We start from the raw sequence: 26,577 nt of genomic DNA, 5'->3' as shown, positions 1-26,577 counted from the left end.
ACGCTGCTACTCGGTGACTAAGAGAAATCACACATTAGCACAGCTAGTTGCACCGCTAATGTACTTCCACTTGATTTGCTAGCTTAGAGAGCAAATGAAACCACAGAAATAGCTCCATCTTCACTAAATGAAGGGCAGACTACATCTATACTACTGATTTGGGCTTTGGAGGCAATCACATTTACATGTAAACATCCACTACTTCTTCCCTGGACCTCTGAGTTGCTCTTATGAAGGAAACCTGGAGAGAGTGCCCATAACTGCAATTCCCACTACGCTTGATCCTACTCAGAAAAAAGAGCTGAGATTTTGCCATTAGAGCTGAAGAGGAGGACACCCGGTTACACTTACTTTCTGGGAAGCTTCAAGTATGTAGAGCTGTCAGCTTTGGCACTGGCACCAGAGGAATGCTCCCTCAATTATCAGCAAGAGATTTTCTTCCCTTTTTTCTCCCCCTCCCAGCAATACGCCCAGTCTCTGGGCATGGTATTTTTTAAAGTATATTCCTTCCTCTTCCAGATATATCATCCTCTCTGTTATTACATCCTTTGAAGTGATACGTGTGTCTATCTTCACTTGCAAATTTCTGTTCAAAGGAGTTGTGTTCTGTACAAAGTTGTTTTGGAGAATGGAGAGCTTGGAAAATAGACCAGAAAATGCTTTTTCTAGTAGTTAGTGATGGAAGCAGAAGCTCAGGCTCCCAGTCCAACTGCCTCGTGACAGCATCTCAGCTCTCCCACCTACAGAACAGAGCGCCCCGCCCTCTGCCCAGAGCCAAGAACTATCTCCTCTTTTAAGTGGCATGAGATAAAGGAACATCAAAAGTCTCCATCCCTGGAGGTATTTAAAAGAAGGGTAGACGTGGTGCTTGAGGATACGGTTTAGTGGTGGGCTTGGCAGTGACAGGTTAGCGGTTGGACTCGATCTTAAGGGTCTTTTCCAACCTTAACGATTCTATGATTCTATGAAAACGTCACAGCTGAAAACTGCTGTACTATTATTTACATAAATATATGTATGACCTGGAGTCCTGATTAGGAATTCAGCTCATCCCTATGTGTACAAAAATTAACTTGGCAAATTCTGGAAACCATAATAGCTATTTTATGGACCCCTTTGCCAAACATTATTTTGTTTATAGATACTTGTCAAAAGTCAAGAACAAACACCATGAAAGAAACCCCATAACTTAGAAAACCTGATGGATCTACATGGTGATTTATTAAAACCAGTGGAAACCCTGATGTCGTGCGGGATTATGGATCTAGATCATCTGTGGTCACAAAACTGCTAGACAATGCCTACCTTGATGGAGGAAATAACAAAAGATGTCAAATTAAGAAATGGGTGAACTGCCCATTCTCACGCTGATGCAAGAAACCGAGACGCCAACGAATGAAGAAAAGATAACACAAGAACCACTAGCTGTCCCTCTCTTGGCACGTAACTAAACACTATCCTTGCAGCAAGCCACTGAGTGCCTTATGCTTCTGCTGGCTCCAATAAAAAAGCTCACATTTTCCAATAATTACAGAACTTAGGCGCAGGTTTACAATTCTCTGGGATAACAGGAAATCTCCCTGTGATGGAGCTAACTTTCAGATCTGGACAATGAATGAGACACCTTTTCTGGCAAACAAGGAAGTCGTCTTCGTGTTTTCTTTGTGTTTTCTACAACTTTACAACTGAATAAGCTATAAACGTTTTTATTTGATTGGAACAAACCACATTTTTCATAATTCTGGAACATTTTCTTTAAATTTTAACACAAATTTCTCATCTTTTAATGTAAATGTCTGAAAGTTTCTACATGAAAAGTGATTCCCACTTGAAAATATGAAATGCTTTTCATCCTGAAACCCTGTTTTATGAAAAAACACTGAAAAGTTAGGAAGTTTTCAGGCAGCTCTCCTGGTAAATAAGACATTTTCATGGAGATCACAAAGCTAAGCAGGTACCAGAGGGGAGCTGGAAGGGCACTACCGGAGTAGATAAAACTCTATTTCTGTAGCTGACACAGTAATTTTAGAACCTGCTTCTCTTTCCACCTGCTGGCATATTCCTTATCCGCATTAATGACATGCCTCCTCCTTCCCCCACACGTTCAGGCTGCCTGTAAACTTGTCCAACCCTCAGCTCAGGCTTCCCAAAACTGTACCTTCTCCTCAACTTCTCCTGATAATATTCTTCTCCGTCACCATATTGTGCTTTTAACCTCTGGCAGAGAGCAAGCAGGTTTTATCAGAGAAGAGATCATACTCAGACGTTTTCAGTCTTAAAGTAAAAAGCCTCATACAGGTAACCAAAACCATACAACCTCAACCGTAAGAGCTGATTTTCATCCTCAGCCTCCACATTCTCCATACACACACTCTACCAACACATCCATGTTTCATTCCCACCACTTATTTCAAGGTCGTAACAGGACTGGTGGGTGACATACCAAGACATTTAAAGCCTCCCAACACTTCTGGAGTGTTGGTGATAACAACTGAGTTTTCAAGACAGAGAAGCCACGGAAAAAAAAATTCAAGGCTTCACCATTGCTGTTTTGGTTTGCTCAGGTAGAGGTTGTTAAAACACTGCATTTTTTGACTACAGTTCTTCTTGCAAGCAGGAAATTAATTAATCTGCGTCCAGTTCTGTTTCTTATCAGCCAGGTATAGCCTTGCTAAGGGACATGGAAAAACGCGGGATGTCTGGATTTCTCTTTGCAGCTACCAACGACAGCCTGCTCACGAGCTGAAATGTTCCTGAAAAACTACAGGTGAAAAATCTGAAGCAATATGAACTTAAAAGGGGAAAAGAAAAGAAAAAGAAAAAGAAGAGAGCAGGCACAAGTAAATCCTGCAAAGGCACGCTGCTTTCTAGACAAACGGCAGCTGTCAGCTGAACACCTTCAATGAAGAAACCAAACGATCTCTTTTGTAGAAATGACAGCAGAGGATTAAAATGAAAAGTGGCCAAATAATTTACATGAGATGAGAATCCGTATGATGGTAAAGAATATAGATATCCTTGAAGCGGTTTCATTTCAATAACACTGAAGCCTAGAAAAATTGCAGATTCAGAGAAACCCTCTTTCTTTCAGGGATAATGTGCTTAGGACAATGACAGAGAGAGAATCCATCTCAGCCCTGGGCTCTGTAATGGAAGTAAACGCATCCCCCCCACACTCTTTACCAAGGTGCCCCTATCTGAATTCCTGCAATAGCTGCCAATCTTTTTTTTTTTTTTTTTTTTCCTCAGCTGTACGGCTGCTGTTATCCAGGCTTAGATATCAGATGCATTAAGCAATGCCTCAGCAGTGTTCCTGATAATCCACAGTGGAAGTTTTGCTTCTTCGTATCAGCTTTGCAGCTGCCAGGGAAGTGTCTGAAACGACCCGAGCTACGGAGCAGCGGAAGGACGGGCAGGTTCGGTGCTTTTTCATATGGCTGGATGTCAGGCACAAACAGATAAAAACCCAGCACTGCTCAGAAGACCCCGGGCTGAGGAAAGGCTTATTTTACAGCATGACATAACACTTAAAGCTTCAAAGTGTGAAAGTGATTCAAAGCAAAAAGGCTCAAATGTGTTGCAGGGTAACAATTCACCGCGGGTCAGCTGTTACAGCTGAATTACCCACGATCAGGGAGAGGTAATTCAGGTATGTGTAGATCAGGGCAATCTCACTGAAAGAAGGATAATTCACCTTGCAATTAACAGGAGGTAAGAATATGCAGATGGATGTTTACTGAAGAACAGTGGACATGCTGCAAGTTCACCCCCTCGCTTAATTTTGTGTTTGCATCTCTGGGTTCCCACTTCCATCGACGCAGGAATCACCTGCGAGTGAAATCCCCCAGCACTCCTGTGGGGCTCTCACTCCTCCACCGAAATCCATCTTCCCCGAGGCTCAGGCTGTAGTCCAGCTTAACGCAGTTTAAGCACAGACTGAAAGGAATGGTCCCATCCTCTTCTCTGCGGGAAGGTTTTCTGCCCGACTGCTTCTCTAGTCCAGCTTTCCACGCGTGCCAAAAGCAGTGGTTGCGCAGCCAAGGGAGGCGGGCAGGGGACGGCTGAAACACACAGCTGGGACCGCTTCCTTCAACGGCAGCTCACCCACATCCTCTTCAACTGATGCTAAAAGCAAAGCCTGAGTGGTGGGCTCAGCAACCGGCCATGGGACGTATGGACAAAAAAAACCCCAACTGCCCATTTCCCCCAGCTCCCATCTGACCCCTGTTGATGAACAGAAGATCCTGCTGCCTCCAGGGACTGAGCTCCCTGCCAAACCTAGTGTCTCAAAATACACGAGAGCGCAAGCTGCTCTTTTGTCTTCGATAAGACTGCCTGTAATTTCAGCTCGCTATCTAGTTTCCCTTCAAACGGTACCTCTGCTTTCCACTGACAAGTTACATAAAACACTCCAGTATAGTTACCTACCTTATCTCTCATTAGTATATTTATCAATGTAGTATCACCCAGTACCAAGAGGTCATTGTTTCAGTCTTTGTGGCTTTTAACAGAACTATTATTCAGCTGTCAAATCAATGGGAATATTTCTGAAGTTAGCCTGTCATCTGTGCCTGAGATCTTATCACTGCGTGGCATGAGACAGACTGTCAGAGAAGTGACATTCAAAGCATAATCTCATCGGAAAGTCTAATGACTAGTTTATTTCCCAGCAAATACTGGCCAAGAGTATCACTAATGTCATTTTTAGTGAGGTCAACAGATGACCATCCATTTCATCTACTGATTTTTCTACAGATTCTGTAATAACGGCATGCGTGTCAACTAAACAGTGAACCCCACCATATATAGTAAAGTCATTTCTATCCTAGACAGCAAAATTAAAGCTCAAAGATATACTCTCCACAGATAAACTCTGATGGAGCTGAGAATTACAGTGAACACACCGTTTTCTCCTTCCCCCAGGACTGCAAAACGTAACCACCAGGTTAGTTGCTACAGGAAACACCTGGTGAGCCACTGCTGTGCTTGAGAGCAGCCATGGATGAGAACCGCAGCTCTCTCTGGATGTGTGCAGATGGACTTAGTCTAGACATTCCTACAGCCTCAGCTCAACTAGACCTTCCATCCAGGCAAAAGGCAAATTTTTTTAAAAAATCCCAAACCCAGAAAAAACACTGACGAGGAAGATTGCCACATCTCCCTCCTGTTCTCCCTACAGCACCATCATTTAGCTTGTGGCTTTCATAGGTCTATGGATTTTAAGGACTGAAGAAACCACTACAGGACTCTAGCTTGACCTCTTCTACAGCACCGACCAGAGGTTCTCGGTGATTCTGGCTTTAAGCCCAGACCTTCTGTTCGACCTACAGAGATACCCAGTCCCAACATCAAAATTTGGGATTTTATCCAAAGCAGAATCTACCATAACCTTAAATACGCTTTGGAACCAAACTGTAAAAATCCTTATTCTTTAAAAATCTGCATCTCATTCCTAGCTTGAGCTTTCAACGCCAGCGTATTGCTGTGCTCTCTGTCTAGGGAAAGAACAGTTTCTAAGTCTCCCACTGTAAGATGTGTTTCATTCTTGTACTTCTTTTCATGGAAAGTGCAAACCTGGAGATCTCGAAGGGACTTGATCACTTAGAGCACCAGACACATATCAATTTTAACTATTTCACTCGTATGTGTTTGTGTACATAAATTGCACAGTCATTTCAGCACACATTAAAAAAACTCGTACAACAGAGCTGACTCTATTCTGGTTTTACAAATCGGTGCCTAAACTCCGAGACAGTCATTTTACTGATGTTTCTTAGCAGGAATCTACTCTGCAATGTAGATTAAAACGCCAAAAATACACCTTGCACTGGAGTGCATAGAACTGTATGACCTTCAAAGCTACTCTAACATCATCAGGTTTCTAATTTTTAAAAAATTATTTTCTCAGTATTTTGACAGTGGTCTCAACCACCAGCACAATCCTATCAAGCTATTAATATTATACTAGAATTCCTTTAAAAACAGAATTAATTGATAATAGCACTGAAAGCCTCATACTTGCAGAAGATAATCTATGCCTCCTAATCTATAGCACCCTACTGTCGAGATAATTAACAATTAAAAAGGGAATAGTTAAGACATCGGAGGTGGCGATTTACTCTTCCTTGTAATTGGATTTGGTGATAAGAATATTTTTGAAATTACAGAACAGCTCTCTTTTGAGCAGAAAGGTTTGGAGTTTTTAGCAATTTGAAACACACAGGTACTTTCTGCTTAAGGCACCTTGAAGACACTGACAGCAGACAATGGCTAAAATTTTCTGACTATCCTTAAGCTTAATGGTATCGCAGACCCCCTCAAACTAACATAGTCAACTAAATTGTACACAAAATAAAAGGAAAAAAGAAAAAAGACGGAAAATTTTTGAAGCCAGCAAGTAGCTAACACATCACAGACACGATAAAGTGAGAATTGTTCTGTAATATTTCAACAACGGGTTGGTGTGAGCATACAGCACCTTCAAAGCTCTTCCTAACAAGGCATCTAAGCATGAATAATAGTGTCTCTTGTTCTCCTTCATTTACCTGCAATATTTAAATTGAGACCTACACGCTACAGGGATATTTATGTGCATTAAATCCTCTGGACTTAACCAATTGATAAACAAGACCTTTATGAAGACAACAGTGAAACAAACATTTTTTTAACTTTCTACAGGGGAGGAGTTACTGACTAACATCCTCTGGATTAGCTAGTTCTCCCAAAGCAAAGCAAGCTAAGGCAGGATCAGTCCCCGGATGAAACACCTCCAAGAAGTGATGAGACCCCGTGTAAATCCGGGACTTCAGTAAGAGCCCACCCACTCGTAAGGGCTGGTTTGCTGCTTGGTGACCCACCTTTCCAATGAGATGCACTCTAACCAACAGGGTGGTTATTAAACATACTACTTGCAGGACAGCAGAGGATTCCATGGCTTTATTTGACAACAAAACAAACAAAACAAACCAAAAAAGCAAAATGCTTTATTTGGCAAGACAAATAAATAGCAAAGTGTACGACTTGGATTTTACATTACTCAACCTCAAACATCATTCTCTGCTCTCTTGAAGAAAATATTAAACTCATCAGAGCCAGAACTGAGCCTTCTGCTCATTTAAAGTAAGGTTTTTCTAGAAGAATAGCCTGTCCTTGCCTCAAAATCATGCTTTAATGGGAAATTCAGCACTGGATCACAAGAAAATATGTACAGAATGTCAAGTGTAAGGAGCCAGGTCCCTCAAGTTGTTGTTAGTTTAGCCTCAGTAAGGTCATGTTTTTCAAAATTCCTTCTGGCTACGAAGCCTGAGGCCTCCCTTTGTCCTAAGTCTCCAGGAGAGTAAAAATACCAAACATGAGACTTGTGATAAAGCTTAGTATGAGCTGACAACTTCCAACGTAACCACTAGCATTTCCCCTCAAGGAGCCACGAGCTTTTCAGTTTCCAACCAGACTCGGCTCAGCTCAGCTTAGAGGCGCAGAGATGGCCGCCATTGCTGCTGCGTTTTCAGAAAATAAAAATTGATTAAGCTAACGAAAGGCTCCTACAGGATTCAAAAGACAAGAAAAGGCCAATTCTTGCCGGACATCCAGTGCCTGAAGTCAAAAGGCTCAGGGTCAAAGCTTCTGACTTTGGGCTCTACATATATTTTCCCTAATGCTCAGTATCTTCCAGATCTGGACCAGAACCATTACTGTATTAACCGCTGTACAGACACAACGCAGAAAAAGTCTATTTTCTTGGTGGGTTGTTTGGTTTTTTTTCTGAAATATCAGTCTATTCCCTGTCTTGCCACCTAACTGCAATGCAACAGATGGGTATAAGTGAATGAGAGCAAGAAATACTGAATCAGCATAGGCCAGCATGCTAGTTGATTAAGCTACTGTGGTGCCAAGACCAGCTTCATGGGGTTCTTTGTAGAAAGCAGAGGAAAGAAGGTGGTTTAAGGAAAGTTTTAAGCAATGAGGTAGCTTTGTGGATCCTTGAAGAGCACTACTACTCAAGCCTGGCAGCAGCAACATCGTTTTATTTATTTTCTACGGATTATTCAATGACCATTCACCATGCATGGGGAAAAGAAATAGCTATGTTCATTATCCAACTTTTTATGTATTTTTTTTTGCCTATAGGAGTGTGAATAATTACCTTGGAAACAATAAGCTCCAAGGCTTCAACAGGATTACTTCATTAAAAAACACCCATCATGCTTCGTTATTTTGAGAACAGTTTCTATAACCAAATCATAAACCCCTTAAAAGTATTCTGAAACTGTGTTCTTTACTCTTATTATTTAATATTATTAGAAGAATTCAGAGGTAGAAGATCAGCACAGTTAAGAGACAGAGACACAAGAAACCAGCCAGAGAACTGTGAAATGAATCTGCAGCTCCTTAATCCTAGATTTGTGCTCCCTGTCACCAGCCACGTTTTCTGTCACGTGCCTCCTCTTAAATGTCACTGCTGCTTCACCTCAGAAAAGCCACGTTCCCTGGGGACAGCCTCATCTCTTCAGGAAGCTTGACTAAAACCATACTGCTAGTAATGCTCTAAAAGGAACTGAGGAGTTGTTGACTGTATGTCCTGTGTCTAGAAAAGTAAATTCTTATCATTTTTGGACTTCAGGAAAGCTTTTGATAGAGACACAAATAGGAAACTATTCATAATTTTGGAAAAGACAAAGATTAATATAATTATGAGATAGGGTAGGAAAAAACCATATAACTAAGAACTGGTTGGAAGATCTAAAATAATGGCTTGGAAGACGGCTATCAGCGACATTCCTCAAGCACCGTCTTTGGAGTATCTTGAGGACAAACACACTCAATGATCTTGACACAAAGTCTGAACGTGGTAATAAAGGCTGCTGATGGCAAAGTCAGAAGCCATGTCAATACAGGGAATGGGAGAATCACAAAAAGTAACAGGCAAACCTAAGGGCAAGAGCTAAGAAGAAATGTAACAGTGCAGTATGCAACCTCATACACTTTGGGAACAACAACAACTCATATACACAAAAAGATCAATAGCCGGCAGTGACAGAAAGATAGTTGCCTGGTAAGTCAGCGTAGTATGACCAAAAGACACAATGCAACAAAACCACCAAAAAGGCGAAGCCTGGCATAGCTGAGGGTGCCGGCTATTTCCAATCCAGGAAGAAAGGCATTAGAATACCCGCACGAGACCGCACCTGGGCTATGTACAATCCTGGTCTCCCACATTCAAGAAAGGTGAATTTAAAACTGAACGTCTCGGAGAGCAATCACGGGATGACAGAGGAATGGAAAGCCTACCTCGCAAGGGATACAGCGCGTTTTCCCTGAGCAAACCTCAGGGCAGAGATGAGGTTACAGCTTACCATAAATACATGAAGAGGACCAACACTGGGGACAAGAGATGGAGATAAGGATTTATTTGTAGTTAAATGATAATATTGATCCAAGAAGGATGGGTCACAATCAATCTCAGGAATTTAGATATCTAACTGCTGGAACAGCAAGAGCCTGCTGGGTAGCCATCTCCTAACAGGCTTTTGTACCCACAGCTATACCTGCTTCTTAGACAGCAAATTTAATCAGTTTCTGAAAAGGATATATTAAAGGTTGACTGAAACAAGAGACGCTGGACATGAAACTGGAAGTCCCAGTCCAACCCTCCTGTGACTAAGAGAATACCGAGGAGCATTTAGAAACTGAAAGAGCACCAGCCCAATATACATAATAAGCCACAAATTAGATGACTTTTTCTATATGTTTGTATTTACATATCCAATTTTCTCATTCTTTTTTCTTTATAACAATATTATTTAAAAAAGGCTCTTTGGAACACATCCATGTCTTCTGTTGACAGAGTTCCTCACAAACAGCACAGAATTCAAAACAAATTAAAACTTATGCATATTCCAACGGAAAATCAAACAAAAAAAGGTCAATTTTGCTTTCCTGGACTACCAAAAAAAAAAAAAAAAGGATAAAAAAGAATCTAGGACATGGTAGTGACTTTTGTGGTTAAAGCCCATATGGTTCTCTGATAAAGCATTCTTTTTAGTCTGTTTAAAGCACTCCACAGCCTGACCAAGAGCCCATAAATACATGACGCAACATACTTACGAGCTTTACTTAGGAATTTTGCTCCCTCACTTCTCCTTGTAATTACTCTGTTTATTACTTGTATAAAGACCTCACATCTGTTACTAGATGGCAGAGAATTTCCTTCCACTGAGGTAGGTTTGGACTCTGTTCAGAGACTAGCTGCAGCGAGAGGCAGCAGGAACACTTTGCATACTTCTAGAAACCAGATATGGGCAAAGCCAGCAGTGCTGTGAGCTGGATGGATGGCGCTCACGTCCACTCGATGCCAACAGCTGGCCACAGCAAAGCAAGAGGTGACAAGGTGCCAACCTGATTACTGATTCCTTCCGAATGCTTTCCAGGTCACGCAAGAAGTTAATTTTGCAATTCACTTAAGTGGCTTAATTCCATGGATAATATTACATACAGGTCAGGTAAATCTCACTGTGAGCGACGACTATCCCTTTTAGCTGAACTTGGCTCTGGAATGGCCCTTCTTGGCAGGTCAGGGCTGTTTAGTTCTTTCTTAGGACTTTAAGCAGGCTGAAAAAGAGCCAAAGGGGGAAAAGATCACAGCTTTATGGTCACTTGTGCTTGTCACTGCCCAGAGAGCTGTTTCCCACTGCCGTATCTGCTGAACTTCCCAGGAGTCTGCTCATGAAGAGTAAGTACGCTCCCCACTGCTGTCTCACATTCCTCCAGCACAGACACAGAGAGAGCAGCATATAACTGTTATACCCTTGTACCAGAGCTCATCCAAAGACACATCACCTTTACGTGGGTTGTAATATGATCAAGAAATTTTGTTCCAGACAGCCTACGGTGACAGTCATTATAAAATGGCTACACAAAACGTAGACTGAACGTGCCAGGGTCCAGTTCATACAGTTTCTGTGACAAGTATCAATCCAGGCTGGGGGATGGAGGGATGGGGAGCAGCCCTGCCCAGAAGGACTTGGGGGTGCCGGGGGTGAAAGGCTGGACACGAGCCGGCAACGTGCGCTCGCAGCCCAGACCCCCAGCCGTGCCCCGGGCTGCATCCCCAGCAGCGCGGGCAGCCAGGCGAGGGAGGGGGTGCTGCCCCCCTGCCCCGCTCTGTGAGACCCCCCTGCAGCGCTGCCTCCAGCTCGGGGCTCCTCAGCACGGGACAGACACGGGGCTGTTGGAGCGGGGCCAGAGGGGGCACAGAAATGCTCCGAGGGCTGGAGCCCCCCTGCTGCGAGGCCGGGCTGGGAGAGCTGGGGTTGTGCAGCCGGGGAAGGGGAGGCTGCGGCGAGACCTTATTGCGGCCTTTCGGGGCTTGAAGGGGGGCTGTAGGAAGGGTGGGGGCAGCCTCTTTAGCAAGGCCTGCTGTGACAGGACAAGGGGTTGATGGTTTTAAACTAAAAGAGAGTGGATTCAGACTGGATAGAAGGGAAAATGTTTTTACACTGAGGGTGGTGAGACACCGGCCCAGGCTGCCCCGAGAGGTGGTCGATGCCCCATCCCTGGGAACATTGAAGGCCAGGCTGGACGGGGCTCTGAGCAACCTGCTCTGGTTGAAGGTGACCCTGCTCATGGCAGGGGGTTGGGCTGGATGGCCCTTAGCGGTCCCTTCCCACCCAAACCATTCTGTAATGGTACATCATGACTTTCCCTGCCTCCTGAAATCATGTTAACAGGTGTCCTGGTTTTGGCTGGGATAGAGTTAAGCTTTCTCCTAGTAGCTGGTGTAGTTCTGTGTCTTGGATTTAGCATGAGAATAATGTGATAACGCACTGATGTTTTAGTTGTTGTCAAGCAGTGTTTATACTAAGGCAAGGACTTTTCAGCTTCCCATGCTCTGCCAGCGAGAAGCTGGGAGGGGGCACAGCCAGGGCAGCTGAGCCAAACGGGCCAAAGGGATGTTCCATACCATATGACGTCACGCCCAGTATATAAACTGGGGGGAGCTGGCGGGGGAGCAGCGATCACTGCTTGGGGACGGGCTGGATGGGCAGTTGGTGGGTAGTGAGCCGCTGCATCACTTGTTTTTCCTGGGTTTTGTTCCTCTCTATCTCTTTTGTTGTTTTCTTTTTCTTCATCATCATCATCATTATTATTATTATTACTATATCTCAATTCTTAAACTTCTGCTACCTCAGCCCACGAGTTTTCTTACTTTTGCCCTTTCCATTCTCTCCCCAAGCCCACCGGGGCAGGGTTGTGTGGCTGTGAGCAAAGGGTTGTGTGGTGCTTGGCTGCTGACCGGGGTTAAACCACAACAACAGGTAAGAAAATAATGACATAGTTAATGAAAATGACCTTTATGTTACTATTTGATTCTGCGCACTTTAAACAGAACAGTCACAGGAAGAAGAATACCCTGAAGGATTACAGAAAGTCTAATGCTGGCATAGAAGAAAGCTCAAAGAGAGAGAACCCACAGCACTAGGCTTATATTTTTATACTGTCCTTACAGCATGCAGCATCTAGAGGTCTCAACATGATTGCAGAGAGCCCGCTGCACGAGGCTCTGCGTAGGAACAGAATACAAGCCCTTGGCTCAGAGAAGTGGCGACCTAAAATGATTGGCATTAACAGTTACATTAAATAATGTTCTGGAAAGTGATTTGTTTATATTGCGTACAAATACAGCAGATAATTACTGTGAATTTCAAAAATATCTGAACACCCCCACGAGTGAACTTTATTTGCTCTCTTCGCAAAAAGCAGGGTACCGTACAGGGAAAAGAATGAATTCAAACTCCTCACATACATGACTGGTTCTAAATTAGTTGTAACTGTTTAGGAAAAAGACACACGTAGCACTGTGGACTACTCAAAGGAAACATACTCTCAATCAATACACAAAAGTGATCAGCAAAAACCAGATGTTAGGCTGGAGGTCAGAGAACAACAGGAATCAGATTCGGCTGCCTGTATAAACTGGAATATTCACCCTGGAAATATGGTAATCAGTTCTGCTCCTGTCCCTGCTCACCTACCCTGGGTCACTAAAAATTCAATGTAGAAATAGAAAAGGTCCAGAGAAGAGCGACAATGAATATTATTAAAGGCAGGGGAAGACCTGCCATCTGAGATAAGAGAATGACTGTTTAGTTCGGAGAGGAGATAAGTAACCAGCACACTGATAGTAATATATACAATGAACGATCATGGGAAGGTAAATGTAATGTTCTTTCTTATTCTTCCTTATGGTACTCAGGCAAAAGGGACCTCCAACTTTTTAAACACACTTTAGCATATAAACTGAAACTAGGTATAATTAGTTCACCCGAAATACCCTGAAGACCTTAGCAGGATTTAGAAGGAATTACATATTTATGTGAATAATAAGAATGCCCAGAGCTGCAATAGCAGGGTTTTAAAAAAATACAGGATAGGAGATAAGAGCTTTTGTCCACAACCACATGGTTGCTAGCTGTGTGTGAACTGGTCAAGATGATAGCTAGAAAGAATGACAAACAGCATCATCATCATCATCATCATCACCTGGGTTACTGCTGAGCCTTGAAGCTTCAGTCACAAGCCAGAACTCCACGGTGGCGGCGCGGTACCAGCACACATCGCACGGTCAGCCCTTGCGCCAGGGACAAAAGATGGAGCTGGAAAAGGCACCCAAGGACAAAACGGCTGCTCATAAACGAGGCTTACCTAGGCAGATACTAAGCAGCCTATAGTTCACGGTGCTCTTCAGACCTGCCACGTCACAATCATGTTTTCCTAGTAGGACTTCAACTCAGGTTGAATTGAGGTGGCCTCTATACCTCCTCTCCCTACGCAATGCCCCAACATCGCTTTACATGCTGGGGACGGCGACGTGAAATCACTGCGAGGGCAAACAGGGCAGCTGGATGTTGCGCATGTGAGCAGTCAGGGGTACGCTCCCAAGCATGGGGTCTGCGAGCTGGGACACCCCTGAAGGAGCCAGCAGGTGTTCTTCAAAGCAAACGGTAGGTTAAGAGGTAAATTTGGTCTTACGGATCCTCCCAGGCACTGGTGCTACTGGAGCCAGGAAAAATTACATCAGCCTGCACAGTAAGCAACAACGATGCCTTTTTACCTCTTCACTGAAAGCACCTGGGTACTTATAGCGCTTTCCAATCCCATATGTATGACCACTGCTTTGTTCCTATGAGAAGACAACGTTATAACTCAGGATGAGATCCTGCTTCTCACCTTCACAAGCAGAGAGACAGAAATATCTCAACCGGTCCTGGAGAAATGCAGGGGAGTATCTGGACTAGAGAAGAATTCTCATTCTTTAAATGTGGGTTGACTGCACCAGGCAGTGCTGTTGCAGGTCAGATTGACATGGTTCCTTTTGCAAGTGTTGATTCCAGTTATTTTGACCTTGGCAGGTACAAAATTTTAATCTGGAGTCTGCTGCAAGGAGCTGCCCCTCCCACAGATCTCTTTTTTGTTGTTGTTGTTATTTTAAAAAGTGAGAGAGAGAGAACGCAAAGATACAAAAAGCACCTGAGCTCCCTAAAAAAGAAAAACAACTCATTAGATGTTGGATCCTTCAAGAGACCAGAGTCTGGTGAGCACTTTGGACAGACATCCTAGCATTATATTTTACTGCATGCAATCTGCCAAACAACTGGGATTTGCTTACAGCTGATTAGAATAGGAAGCTTGCATATTATGCATGTCTAAGAGGGAACATAGCTTCATCTAATGCAAAATAAGGAAGGTACTGTGTAGCAAGCATAAAATGGCTGCTCTTGCATTTTATGAAGACATACAGCAATGACCCCGAGCCAAACCACTTGAACTTTCAAACAATAAAAAGATCTTGCCTGTGTCTAAATTGTAAAGCGAACTTTACTGAATGCCTTCACAAAGTGCCCGCACTCACACACCTCAAAGCATTTCATAAGCATGAACAAAGATCCTAAAAAAACCACTCCCTTCCTACATCTCAAAGGACTTAATCAAGTTGAACCTCCCACTGCAAGTTGCTGACTAACCAACTCCTTACGACAGAACAGAAAGAGATGGAAAATAATGTAAAGAAGTCACCTGATGTTTCCCTCTGCATTAAGATCAAGTATATCAGACCCATCCTGACAGATTTTAGCTAATTTGCTCCTCAGGAATGTTCTACAGTTTCTGTGGATAAACTGCTTCGTGCTCAACCACTCCTAAAGTTAGAAGTTTTTTTTCCTAATGCCTACACAAATCTTCCTTGGTAACCCAAAAGTTACAGGCTTTTAGCATCTTGCTCGTCCTTTCTTTGGATTGGCTCAGTCTCCCAGGCAGGTAGGAGACATTTTACAGTCGAGAACCAAAAAGTTCAATGACATCTGAGGGTCACAGGGACAGCAGAGCATAACTCTCAGCACCCCTCACCTCTTAGCAGCCCACAAAACAAACCTGAGGAAGATGAGCAGCATTCCCGAGCCAACCGGTGGGCATCGTTACATTGATGAGAAACTGATGTTCTGTTTCTAACGATGTACAAGCCTAATGGAAGAGGCCGAAAGACATTACTTCCTGCTCTGTTGTCAGCTTGAAAAGGGAGAAACGCAATGAATCCAAAACTTAAATCTCCTCCAAAGCCTTGCACAGGAAACTTAGATCCCCTATGGGGCCGGCATTAAGGTTCTGCTAGAAGACATAACTAAGAGTAATGGGATGAAATTAACTAAGAAAATTTCCTAACTGAATTTCAGGAGCTAATAGAGCTCTCATTTTCCCCAGGGAAGCCGTGGAAGCCCCAGCGCTCAGGAGAGCTGCAGGAATAGTGCTTTCACAATCGGAAGAATTTCTAATAACACATGTCAGGACGGATATCGCTCAGGGCCAGAACCATGCACAGGGCTCCGCTGGCCCAGCCCGGCACCGGCTCGCTGGGACCACTGCAGAAGGTGCTTCTTTCAGGAGGGTGGACGATGCTCCATCTTCTACAGCGTACGCGTGCTGCTGACAGAAATGCAGCAGGGACTGGTTTTGGCACAGAGACGACTTCCCTCGCCAACTTGGGTCTACTTTAAAGGGGGAACAAAGAATACAACCTGGTCAAATGAGACCAGCTTGGCAGTGTTAGCAGGGTAATACACTGCTGCTCCCTGGCAAAAATCAAAGGCCGCCTCTTTCCATGATGCCAGCATACCTGTCAGCATGACCATGCTTTTAACCAAACCAGGAACTCATCCAACTCAAACCAAACACAATCAGAACAAAACCAAGCAGACCAAAAAAGCACCATGGAAAATTTGTATATCTTTTTGTTAAACTCTCCCTTCCCTGTGCTCTCCTGTCATTTGCCCTGAGCCAGTTCTGGCACTCCCTCGCTGCACAGCAAGCTGAACCAAGTCAATGAAATGCAGGAGGAAATAAAAAGGATTTCTTTTTCCTGAATCAAGCTGAATTGGCTGGTATTTCGATCAGACAAGAAACCTATCTGGCACAATGCAGGGTGGCAGCAGCAGGGAAACTGAGGAGGAGGAACTGAGAAGGGCGATGGGACAGGATAACACCTAAGGATGAGATGGTGACAAACTGTTAATTCAGCTCAGCTACATCATGAAACTATATCCTCAGTATCTTGGGAAATCTAAACCCATTTCTCATATGAATAAAGTTGCCTTGGATCACAAAGCCAAGTGAAACACCTAGTCAGGTGTCTATTGCCCTCTATGAAATGGGGATAATAGCTATGTGTATCTTCTGGTCTTATTTGATCTAAATACATCTTTACAAAAGGATGCTTCAAGAGCACAGACAAGTTTTAAAATAAAAAAAGACCCATAAAATCAAACCAAATAACCCTCAACCAGAAAGTGAAGTCCCTGCTCCCTAGACAAACTGAAATACTTTCAGCTGATGAATTATTCATTTTGTTTAGAGCTGAATTCACAGTTATTTTAATTTAATCTTTGAATAAAGCATATACTTAAAAAACAACACTCAACTCCCCCCCAAAGAGTTTAATGGCACTCAACCAAAGTGCCTTAAAACAGGTATACAGTCATTGATTCTGCTGCCAGTCTTCGATGGGGTTTTTTTTGCCTGAACAAGAAGATAAACCTCAACTCCAACATGATTAGAGGAGAAGCACCAATCACTTAAAAAAAAAATTAGACAAGACAACACAGCATCATTAGAAAAGAAAACCCTAAGGGAATTTTCAATTTCATAGTTCTAATGAGAGGGGTTGAATTGAAGAAGTAAAGCAGAGAAAAGAAAAAATATGTATCTGTATCTTTGGGACAAGATGGAATGAAGAACACAAAAGTGAACCTTAAAACGGACTTTCAAGTTTAACCTCGGGTTTTCACAGGAAGGACTATTGTACTTTTCGCTCTGTTCCCAAAGGAAGGTAAGCCACACGACGACAACGCCACACACAAAACTCAGCATATTTCATGAGCAGCAGGCTGAAGAAGAGAACAGGTCAAGGTTGACATCACTAGCACAGCAGCGAGAGGGAGCTTGCACTGCAGTTGTCTGAACCACACCTAGTCTGCAGTTAAATATAGAACTTTACTTTCTGGAACTATTGCTCCTCTTAACCTTCAGAGCATAAATATTCGGAGAGATATTTAGAAAAAAAAAATAGAATGGAGAGAGAGGGAGAGAGACCTGAATCTATTGTCCGAAATCTAAGCCTAGCGACTAATAAACTACCCTGGGAGAATTTCCAAAAAAGCAGTAAAGACTGGAGAATTGAATTACAGAAACCGCAAGCAGCATTCTGGAAATCCAGTATAAACCAATTAGTTTCTTTAATACACATACCCTGTATACACACAGTTATGTACATTAGACATTTAAGTATATGTGCTGGCCCTAACTCTAATCTTAATTATATCAGGTTGGCACCAATATAATAATTAATTGCACTGGAGTTCTTGTTGATTTAAATCTTTTTAAAAAAGAGAAACTAGCCCTTCAACCCTCACCCTTCTCATTCAGTTCACAGGCCAAATCCTGACTGGCGCTGTGCATTTTCAGTTGGAGAGCCTGCTCCTAGAAGCAAATCTCTCTAATTTTTGCTATCAAATTCAGATTCTTCCCTTGAAGTGCTCTCAACTGGTTTGACACATCGACTTCCAGCAACTGCATTTTTTTACCACTTGAATCCAAGTCAGAAGCACATACCACAATGAACCAATATAGCAGCCCAAGAGTTTGATTCTCACCCAAAAACCATTTATACAGCTTCAGAGCAACATGTCGGAAGTTTATAGGGAAGAAGCAGCTCTGCATTACCTGCACAAGAGTTTCCATTAAGGTCTAGACTCAACCCTCTTATCTTCAGGCATTTGACTAAGTCACCAAAGTTAGGTCTAATTGCAGAGGGCTCCTCTTTCGCAGCCAGAGAGGAAGGTGCGTATAGCCCTCATACAAATTGCATTAGTGGGATGGAATTGTCTTCTGGACCTCTATTTCTCATCACTGAATAGCTAGAGGCCTAGATGAACAAGCACTTTGCTGAGGCTCCCAAATAAGAGGCTCAAAAAAGGTGCCTAAATCCCTGCGTGCACCATCAGCACATGAAGATGCTGCAGGACATACAAACGCAACGCAATCAAACTTGTATTTAATTAAGGAAAATAATCCATTAAACTGAGTAAGATGCCACCACTCACAGTCAAAACTTAATCCTTCAGAGGAAAATGCAAATTACTAGATAAATGGCGCCAGACCACGTGCAATGCCAAACACCATTTTAGTGGGCCAAATGCTTTTTCCTGACCCTATGGCATCAAGTGAACCTGATCTGCTTGGGCCAGACAGCCCGGAGTCTGGTTACCTTCATCCTGGCTGCTGTTATGAGTCATATTACGGACAAGCCTGGAAGACTGCAGCGACTCGTAAGTGAAATTAGTTAGCTTCTTCGCAGGGCTCCCAAGAGAGTGTTTTCTTCCCACTCCGTCAAAACTTGTCACATAAAACAGCTCTCATCCTTACAGCTCAACTAGGCCTATTTAAGTCTAACAGTTAAACAACCATATTCCCAGCTTGCTTTACAGTGTACTTTTATTGTCATACAAAGGTTTTACCAAGGCTTGAGTTTACTGTCTTCTTGCCTCAAGTAAAACTCCCAAGCCATGCTTTCCAGTACCCACACACAAGGCTGTGAAATTCCGTGCTCGCAGTGACCTAGCAAGGGCTTTGCAAATTAATATTAAAGCCAGGATTAAGGCATTGTGGCAGAAGTCTCCATTAAACAGCAGAATAAGAAAACCCCAGCAGCAAAGACCGTACAGAGCATAAGACACAGCAAACAAAACCAAGAATGACAAAGAAGGAAGAGGGTAATGAAAAACTAGATCAAGCGATTATGTATCTGCATACACAACTGGATGATTTTCAATGTCAACACCGACTTGCTTCCTTCCATACACAGAACCGAATCTCACACCTTTCTAACACACACAACCAAACCACTGCACGTTGTCTGACGTTCTTGAGTGTCACAGCAGAGACTGGCTTTAGGAGAGATCTGAAGGAGGAAAGGGCAGCGCTCGCTTGCTTAGCTTTCTCTTTCTGCTCTGCATTTCCAAGGCACCTGGCACGATGGAGTCTAAGGCACTATCCTGATTCAAACAGCAAGTAATAGCAGTTATCGCACTTCAGGCCAGACAGAAACCAGGAAGGAAAATACCCATGCTCAAAGAGCTCTAATTCTACTTCAGAGTAACTAAATATTTCACACAGAGAGGGTTAATAAGGAGACGGTCCTGTCCTGAAGGTACACAGAGCTGCAACATTTTTGTCATCCTGCACACTTCACTCAGGACAGTCATACCAGCATTTTGAAGTGCTAAAGATCCTATACTACACATCGTACTGCCTGCGTGGAGGGGGACACTAGAAAAACACAGTCCCTTGTGCTACCAGATTTCAGGACTTTGCATTGGTTGGGTCTAGCAAAGCAGAACGTATTTCAAGCATTTACATTATTTCCTTTGGGGAAACATTCAGCCAAAGCTAAAAACATCAGTGCAGTGGCAGGACAGAATATGGAAATGAACACTTAGTTACTGGTCTCAGCCCTGCAAAGACCCTGTGATGGCCTGTGGCCACACAGAAATATGTTCATCTTGTGTGTAAAACAGCTTGGGTCCCTGGGGGAGCTCGGTATTTTGGTCTTAGCTTAGGTAAAGGGAGACGCTCTCCTGGCTCCTCACCAGTTCCAAAGACCCTTGTGCAAGCAAGAGGAAAGCAAAGCGTTACAGAAAGGGCAAAAGCACATCCTAAAAATCTGCTGGTCAAAGACTCAACAGAGTTGCAAACCAGAGAGGAGTGCAGCACACACAGAGAGTCATCTGGTGCTTTCATGGAAAGAAGGTTCCTCATGCTCTCGGAGGGAAGAAAACTCCTCCCAGCCATTTATCCCTTTGCAGAAATAAGCATTCATCCCTAAACTACGTTTGAGTTCACTAGCCCTTTTCTATTATACTATATTATCCACAAAAGAGACATAACTGTAAGCAGAGGGAAAGGCAAAGCACAGAGGCAGCCAGGAGACCGGGCTCAGAGCGCGCTTTGTCTCTGCAGGACTGAAGAGCTGGGCGCTCTAATGATCACCTGCCACTCTGCATATGTATTTGAAAGATCCACTTTGCTCTGTACTGTTCCCAGCTCACGTAAAAGGGTTATAAGAGCCTTTTTGGATGGGGAATCTACTGCTTGTTAGGCAAAGTTCTGCATCCTGAACCATTATAGTGCTGCCAAAATGCCAGTATCAACTATAAAATAACACGATATGTTATGAGGACAAATCAGGAAATTGGGAAAAGAGAAAAGTAGAATGTAAAGAGTCTGCAGACCCCCACCAAGACAGAGCTTGGATTAGGCTAGAGGGAAAGGTTTCCGCAAAAGCAAAGGCAGAGCTGAACACTCTCAGGCTGAGCTAAGGACAAGATGTCTTAGGGGCTACAAAAAAATACCATATTGTCCAAAGTGGTGGAACATTTTTTCAAACAAAAGGGTGAAATAGCTCCTCCTACCCTATCGTCTAGAATCAAATGATTACACTGTTACTGGCTTGCGTGATGCTAAAACACATCCATGAAAATGAAGCTGGTGTTCACCAGAGCAGGAAAAAGGACACTCATATTGGCTTTAAAATGCCCATCTCCATAACCCCAAAGTGACATACCTTTCCATAACAGCCAGGCACTCCTTTCTCCACGTGAACCGACTGCCTCGCCGTAGTCTGAAGGTCCCAGAGGTAGCTGTGACTGGGGGAGGCGTCTGTCTCCATTCTGGCTCTTCTACTGGGATAGGAGCGGGTCTCATGCTTAACGTAGCCCCTAAGAATAATACATACTGTGTTTCCTAGTGGATTAAAAATCATGCCCATTTTCTCACTCCTGCTCATGAAAAAAAGACAAGACAGATGATGAAACCATTCAACCTAAAAAAGTAAAGCATTATCAAACAAAGGCACCTTAAAGATACACAAAGCCAACTAGAGTTCCCATCGCCAACCTCCAAGCCAGAGAGGTGTGAGGTGATCATGGAAATCCAAGGGAGGCATAACCGAGCTGATAGCCACTTTGGAAAAGCTGTCCTGCCTTCATCAAGAGGAAAAGTGCCTTACGGAAAGGGTGAGCTATGCCCCAGCTGGGATTTATTTAGGTTGCTCTGCTACCTCTTCTGCCATGGAACGGGGAATAGCAGGTTTCAATTTAATTGTACAAGAGTCTCAGGAAGTAAAATGTAAATTTATACCAAAGGTATTTCGATGTGTCCAAAGAGCTGAGTGAACACTTTCAATAGCTCGAGTGATAGAAACACACCCTGTGACCTGTGCAAACACAGGCTTCTGAGTGCCAGGTTGCCTGGAAAAGTCACTGAAAGCAGATTAACATCACACCTTTCCTCTTCTGCCCCCCTTCTGTTGATGTATTTCTCATTTCAAGAAGCCTGAGCTGGAAAGCATCAAGCAAGAGACAGGACTTGGCACAATGCCCTCAGGAAAGGCCCCTTGAAACTTACCCCTGATTCTTTCCACAACAGCCCCTCAGTTAATAAATCAAGACACACTAGGAGACTGATCGTTCATATATCCCTCGGTGGGGATGGGAAACTGGTATAGGACATTAGTACGTAAAACAGGGTACGTTCTGAAGGGCAGCTTTGTGCTCGGTGACTTCCCGTAGAGGGAAGAAATAGCTGTTCTTGTGTGCAAAAAATGAAAAAGCACAGTCATGTGAAAAGATAAATCACTACCTATATCCCATATGCATACTGAGCTCAACTGGAATTCATGCGCTGAACCAGCGTGGATAGATGCGAGAGAAGCAGGCAGCTCTGCTCACAGGAGGAATGCAGTATTGTGCACATGTAAAAGCAGGGCTGAGACAGCAAATCCCTCCGGGTACACAGACTTGCTCAGAATGGTTAGGATTTAATCATAAAAACATACTGCGTTAGTGAAACAATACTGTTTGTTTAATCTAAAACAGAGTAAAAGGGTTTAGGGAACTTAAAGAGTTTAACCAATAAACAAATTCATACAGTGAAAAAGCAAGAAATTAGCTATTTATGCATTTGGCTGTGTTCCTTTCCAGAAATGCACAATGAGTGTTTTCCTTACTGCCAGGGGCTTGCATCTGTGTTAGGTAGCGGAGCCCAAAATAATTCACAAATTTTACCCAGGAGAAGCGTATGAGAAGCGAAGCCCACAGACTCTGCCTGCATGCACAATGGACGGTGACTCTTACTAATTCCCAGCTAGCGAGCCTACACAGATTACTTAATTTTACTGACACACCAAATACCTCCTATATTGCCAATTTATTGGGAGGCCAATTCAAGGAAAGATCCTTATCTACTCTTTGTAGCATCTGCCCAGTTTAGGGGTCTGGGTCAGTACCAAGTTGCTAGGCTCTAAATACAACTTTAAAAAAATTAAAAAGAGCCATGGGAGAACGGGACAAGAAATTAGCTTTCCCTGCATGGCCTTAGCAATACACTTTCCTACCCGAGGATTTGACTTCACAGAGAGAGTACAGGTCTATCAGTGATGCCCAACATCAAGGTAAGAGACGCAGAGCACTTCGATTAAATTTGCCCAAGATTTTTCAGACAAAGGTTGAAAAAAAATAATCTGCGTTTAAAGCATAAATTTGCATCTGCCACTGATATGTTCACTTACCGGATATAAGAAGCCTTTTTGTTTCAGTAGCCTTGCTAGATTAATTTACCTATTTCTCTCTTCTATGGGCTAACAGCTGTACCAGCCCAAGGTAAGAGAGAAGTGGCCGAGGATCACAAGCAAGCACCCACCACTGCTTCTGCACACGCATAAAGATGGAAGCATCTGAGTGCATGCAGAGGCCCAAAACGTGCTTGGATGTACAAGTGGCAGAGGTGGTGGACATTATGCACTGCTGCCTCATTTGATGAGGTAAGTATGGAGGGTTTTTTCATCCCCCTCAATAAAGCAAGCACTCAGGGATCCCGTTTATTCTGCTGTTCCAACGCTTCATTGCAATCTCCTCGCCACCCAGCTCAGCTTCTTTACAATTTAATAAGTTACATCCTAGTTACCAGGTCAGATTCTTTTCACAACCCCCTCAAACAGCTTTTAAGAAGTAGTAAAACTTCTCTCTTGAGCAGAATGAGCGGAGCAAATGCAGTATGAGATTTTCATCTTAGTATATGCATCAAAAAGCAAGACATCTATAAGGTGTATAGAGGTGAACCATCTGGGAAGAACTTTTTTTGCAGAGAAAAATGAAAAGCGACATCTCTCACTACCTGCCAGCACTGAGGACCTTTTGAACACTACAGAATTTTCTTTGTGCAAGCCAGTACTTTCTCAAGCATGGGGTATGAGTTTGGGAATGCTGCCGGTGGGTTTTGGGGAGAGGAAGCAAGAGCGGTGCTCTCCAACCAGAATGCAGCTCTGTCACTGTACTCAGAATCCCTCGTGGCAAAGGCCTGCCTTCTCTCAGCACGTCCCAGCCACTATCCTGAAGAAACAGCGTTGCTCTTAAAGTGTCACATGCAACTGCTGATCCACATCACATGTCTCAGCGAGGCCCTGCCGTACAGGGGTGATACGCGGAATGGTTGGAGCAAGCCTCAGGCCATCTCCCAGCTCCAAAAAACCATTTAGTAGCAAGCCTTTGCAGCAAGTACCTATCATATATTACAGTGATAAGAACAGATGTCACACTTTATTTTTAGCCAGACTGACCTCAGCTCACATGATAAACACCTTTCAGTTACTACTGAGCCAGGCTAGATTTGAATCAGCAGCCTGCCCGGCAAAAGGTTCCCTACAGAGCTCATTGCTTGGATGGAAAGGCTCAGAGCAGGGACTATCTCTGCAGCTCTGTAAAATAGTAAATCACCAACAATAGGTTTCCAGTGCAAATCTCGTGGGATATCCTGCCCCTGAATTTTTTTTTTTTTTTGGGGGGGGAGGTAGGCTTTTCTTTTACAGCTAAACAAGAACGGCCATGGGAATAACACAAGAGATGCTACATCTCGGTAATAACTATCTTTCTTTTTCCCTTTTGTTCAAGGAGGAAGAGCACATGGTTTTCTCCAAGGTGACCACAGCTGCTTCCCTATTACAGAAGACTGGTAGAAATAAATATCCAGCCTAAATGGAAGCAGCCTGTATCCATCTGTAACTTCAACACGTCATTTCTAGGTGACACCTTCAGTTTGCAGTACACAGAGACAAACGACATGCTAAAGTTACTCCGTAACAAACTTTCCACGTTGCCCAAGACTCGGTGCCAGTCAACTAATCAGGCTAACAACAACCAATGTAAAAATAAATATTTATTTATTTATAACTTATGGGCTCTGAAGAAAAAAAAATCAGTACATTATAGAACTGCATGCGCTCATATACTGGCTTCTGAAACATATACTATTTATCAACTGCCAAAATGCTCTCAGTCCTCTACAAAACGCAAGAGATGTGGTGCCTGTCCAAAAAAAAAGCCTGATCTAAATGAAAAGCATCACTATTAATTAGATTAAAGACCTTTCAAACACCAGCATTTAGCACCGACTTCTTCCCTTCAACAAAAAACTGCCTTTCACCCTAATTGGCAACTGTTTCCACAAAAATTTACAATCACTGGTACACCCTGGAATTCGCAGCACTGCTGTTAACTCTGACATCACTCCTACTAGGAAAATGTTGATCAAGAAAACTTCCGAGCAAGATTATTGCATACAGTAGGAAAAGTGGTTGGTTTTTTTCTTCCGTTCCACAAGACTCACGTCTCTTTTGCAATGTTCCAGTCTGCTGTTGCCTGAACAGCCGCCATCAAAGCCAGGAGAAATAGAGAAAGTACCCATGCAAATAAGCAATCAAAACCAAGCGAACAACAAAGAGCATATTCAAGAGGCCAAAGCAAGCTGCTAAATCATGGATATGATGGAATTGCCGAGTCCCTTCTGTACAGGAGCAACATCTAGCGATGTCTCAACAGCAGCAATGTCTCAACACCGCCTTAAGGCTCCACAATACAAAGTTCTTTGGTTAGCAGATGCAGGACTGCCTGTGGATGATTTAAAGTGTTATATAGCACCATTACACATCTGAAAAAAACCCAGAAAAATAAAATCTCTTTGGCGTACTTATGAGTCATCTTTTGTCCCCAGTGTTATTAGAAACTCCTGGCTGGGTGCAGTATACAAGCATGGTAAAAGATAGTCCCTGCTGTGAGGACCTTACAGGCAAGGCAGGCAAGTCGTACACAGGAAAATGGTCTCATCTTTTTCTAGGAGACCGGAAAGCGAGGTGTGAAGGTGCAAGTATTTGCTAAGAGTCGTACAGAAAAACTGGCAGAGCCAAGGAATGACTACAGGTCTGCCAAGAGATCTCCAGTCTTCCTTCAGGAAACAACTATTCTTTATTTACAGTTCATAAATTGATTGTATCTGGTGTCCTAGGCCTTCAAAACGGCTTCAATTTTAAGCAGAAGTTTTCTTTCCGTTACTACACAGACAAATTCAGTCAGAAAATGGACTTATTCTGAAGATCCAGTGTTCCAAAATAAGGGATTAAAGAAATGGGGGAACTAAAAGTTCCCAAAGACCTCACTTTGCCCATTGCTAACTCAGACGCATGGGTGCTTCCGCACAGAGAGACCTGACACTCAAAGGAGAAGGACTGAGATTTTATTCCCAGCAGCTAGAATTGGAAAAGATGGGATATACGAGGATAGAAAGCCAAATGTCACTTCCTAGTAAGTGGGCGAATAGAAAACACCCTTGCCAGTCATTTAATCTCTTAAATTTCTTCAAAGGAGGGCAATTTTCTACACTCTGCAGAGAGTGCAGTGACGACATTCCTCCTTTGAGAACATGGCAGGAGGATCTACCGATTTCCTCATTTTCTGACTCTAGAGAAGGCAGGGGAATGGCTCGTCGAGTCTACTAATCACAAGATACACTAAGTAGTATCCAAAACACAGGCTCCAAATTGGTTTTATAACAGTAATTTAACTCCATGATGCTTTGGACAAGGTTGGTACCTTCCTTAATACACTGCATACACTTGCACATATGCATGTTCATTATCTCTTGGCT

The 26,577-nt window shown here is 43.3% G+C and overlaps 1 protein-coding gene and 1 non-coding gene across 21 annotated transcripts in view; both read right to left on the bottom strand.

Moving 5' to 3' along the window:
* The window catches only part of HMBOX1 (homeobox containing 1), a 127,616-nt gene that overhangs the window by 25,964 nt on the left and 75,075 nt on the right, over positions 1-26,577 (bottom strand). For all 20 annotated transcript variants that reach the window (XM_075086507.1, XM_075086509.1, XM_075086516.1 and 17 more), the window contains one exon: positions 21,167-21,320. In XM_075086507.1, coding sequence (XP_074942608.1) covers positions 21,167-21,320 — 154 coding nt within the window. The remainder of the gene's footprint in view (positions 1-21,166; positions 21,321-26,577) is intronic.
* Positions 24,041-24,234, bottom strand: LOC142055851 (U2 spliceosomal RNA). Its single transcript, XR_012660095.1, has one exon. It is a non-coding gene; the product is annotated as a U2 spliceosomal RNA (small nuclear RNA).

This window comes from Phalacrocorax aristotelis, chromosome 3 (genome assembly GCF_949628215.1).
Source record: "Phalacrocorax aristotelis chromosome 3, bGulAri2.1, whole genome shotgun sequence".
NCBI classification, from domain to species: domain Eukaryota; kingdom Metazoa; phylum Chordata; class Aves; order Suliformes; family Phalacrocoracidae; genus Phalacrocorax; species Phalacrocorax aristotelis.
The sequence above is the reverse complement of the archived record's forward strand: the minus strand, read 5'-3'. Positions and strand labels throughout refer to the sequence as shown.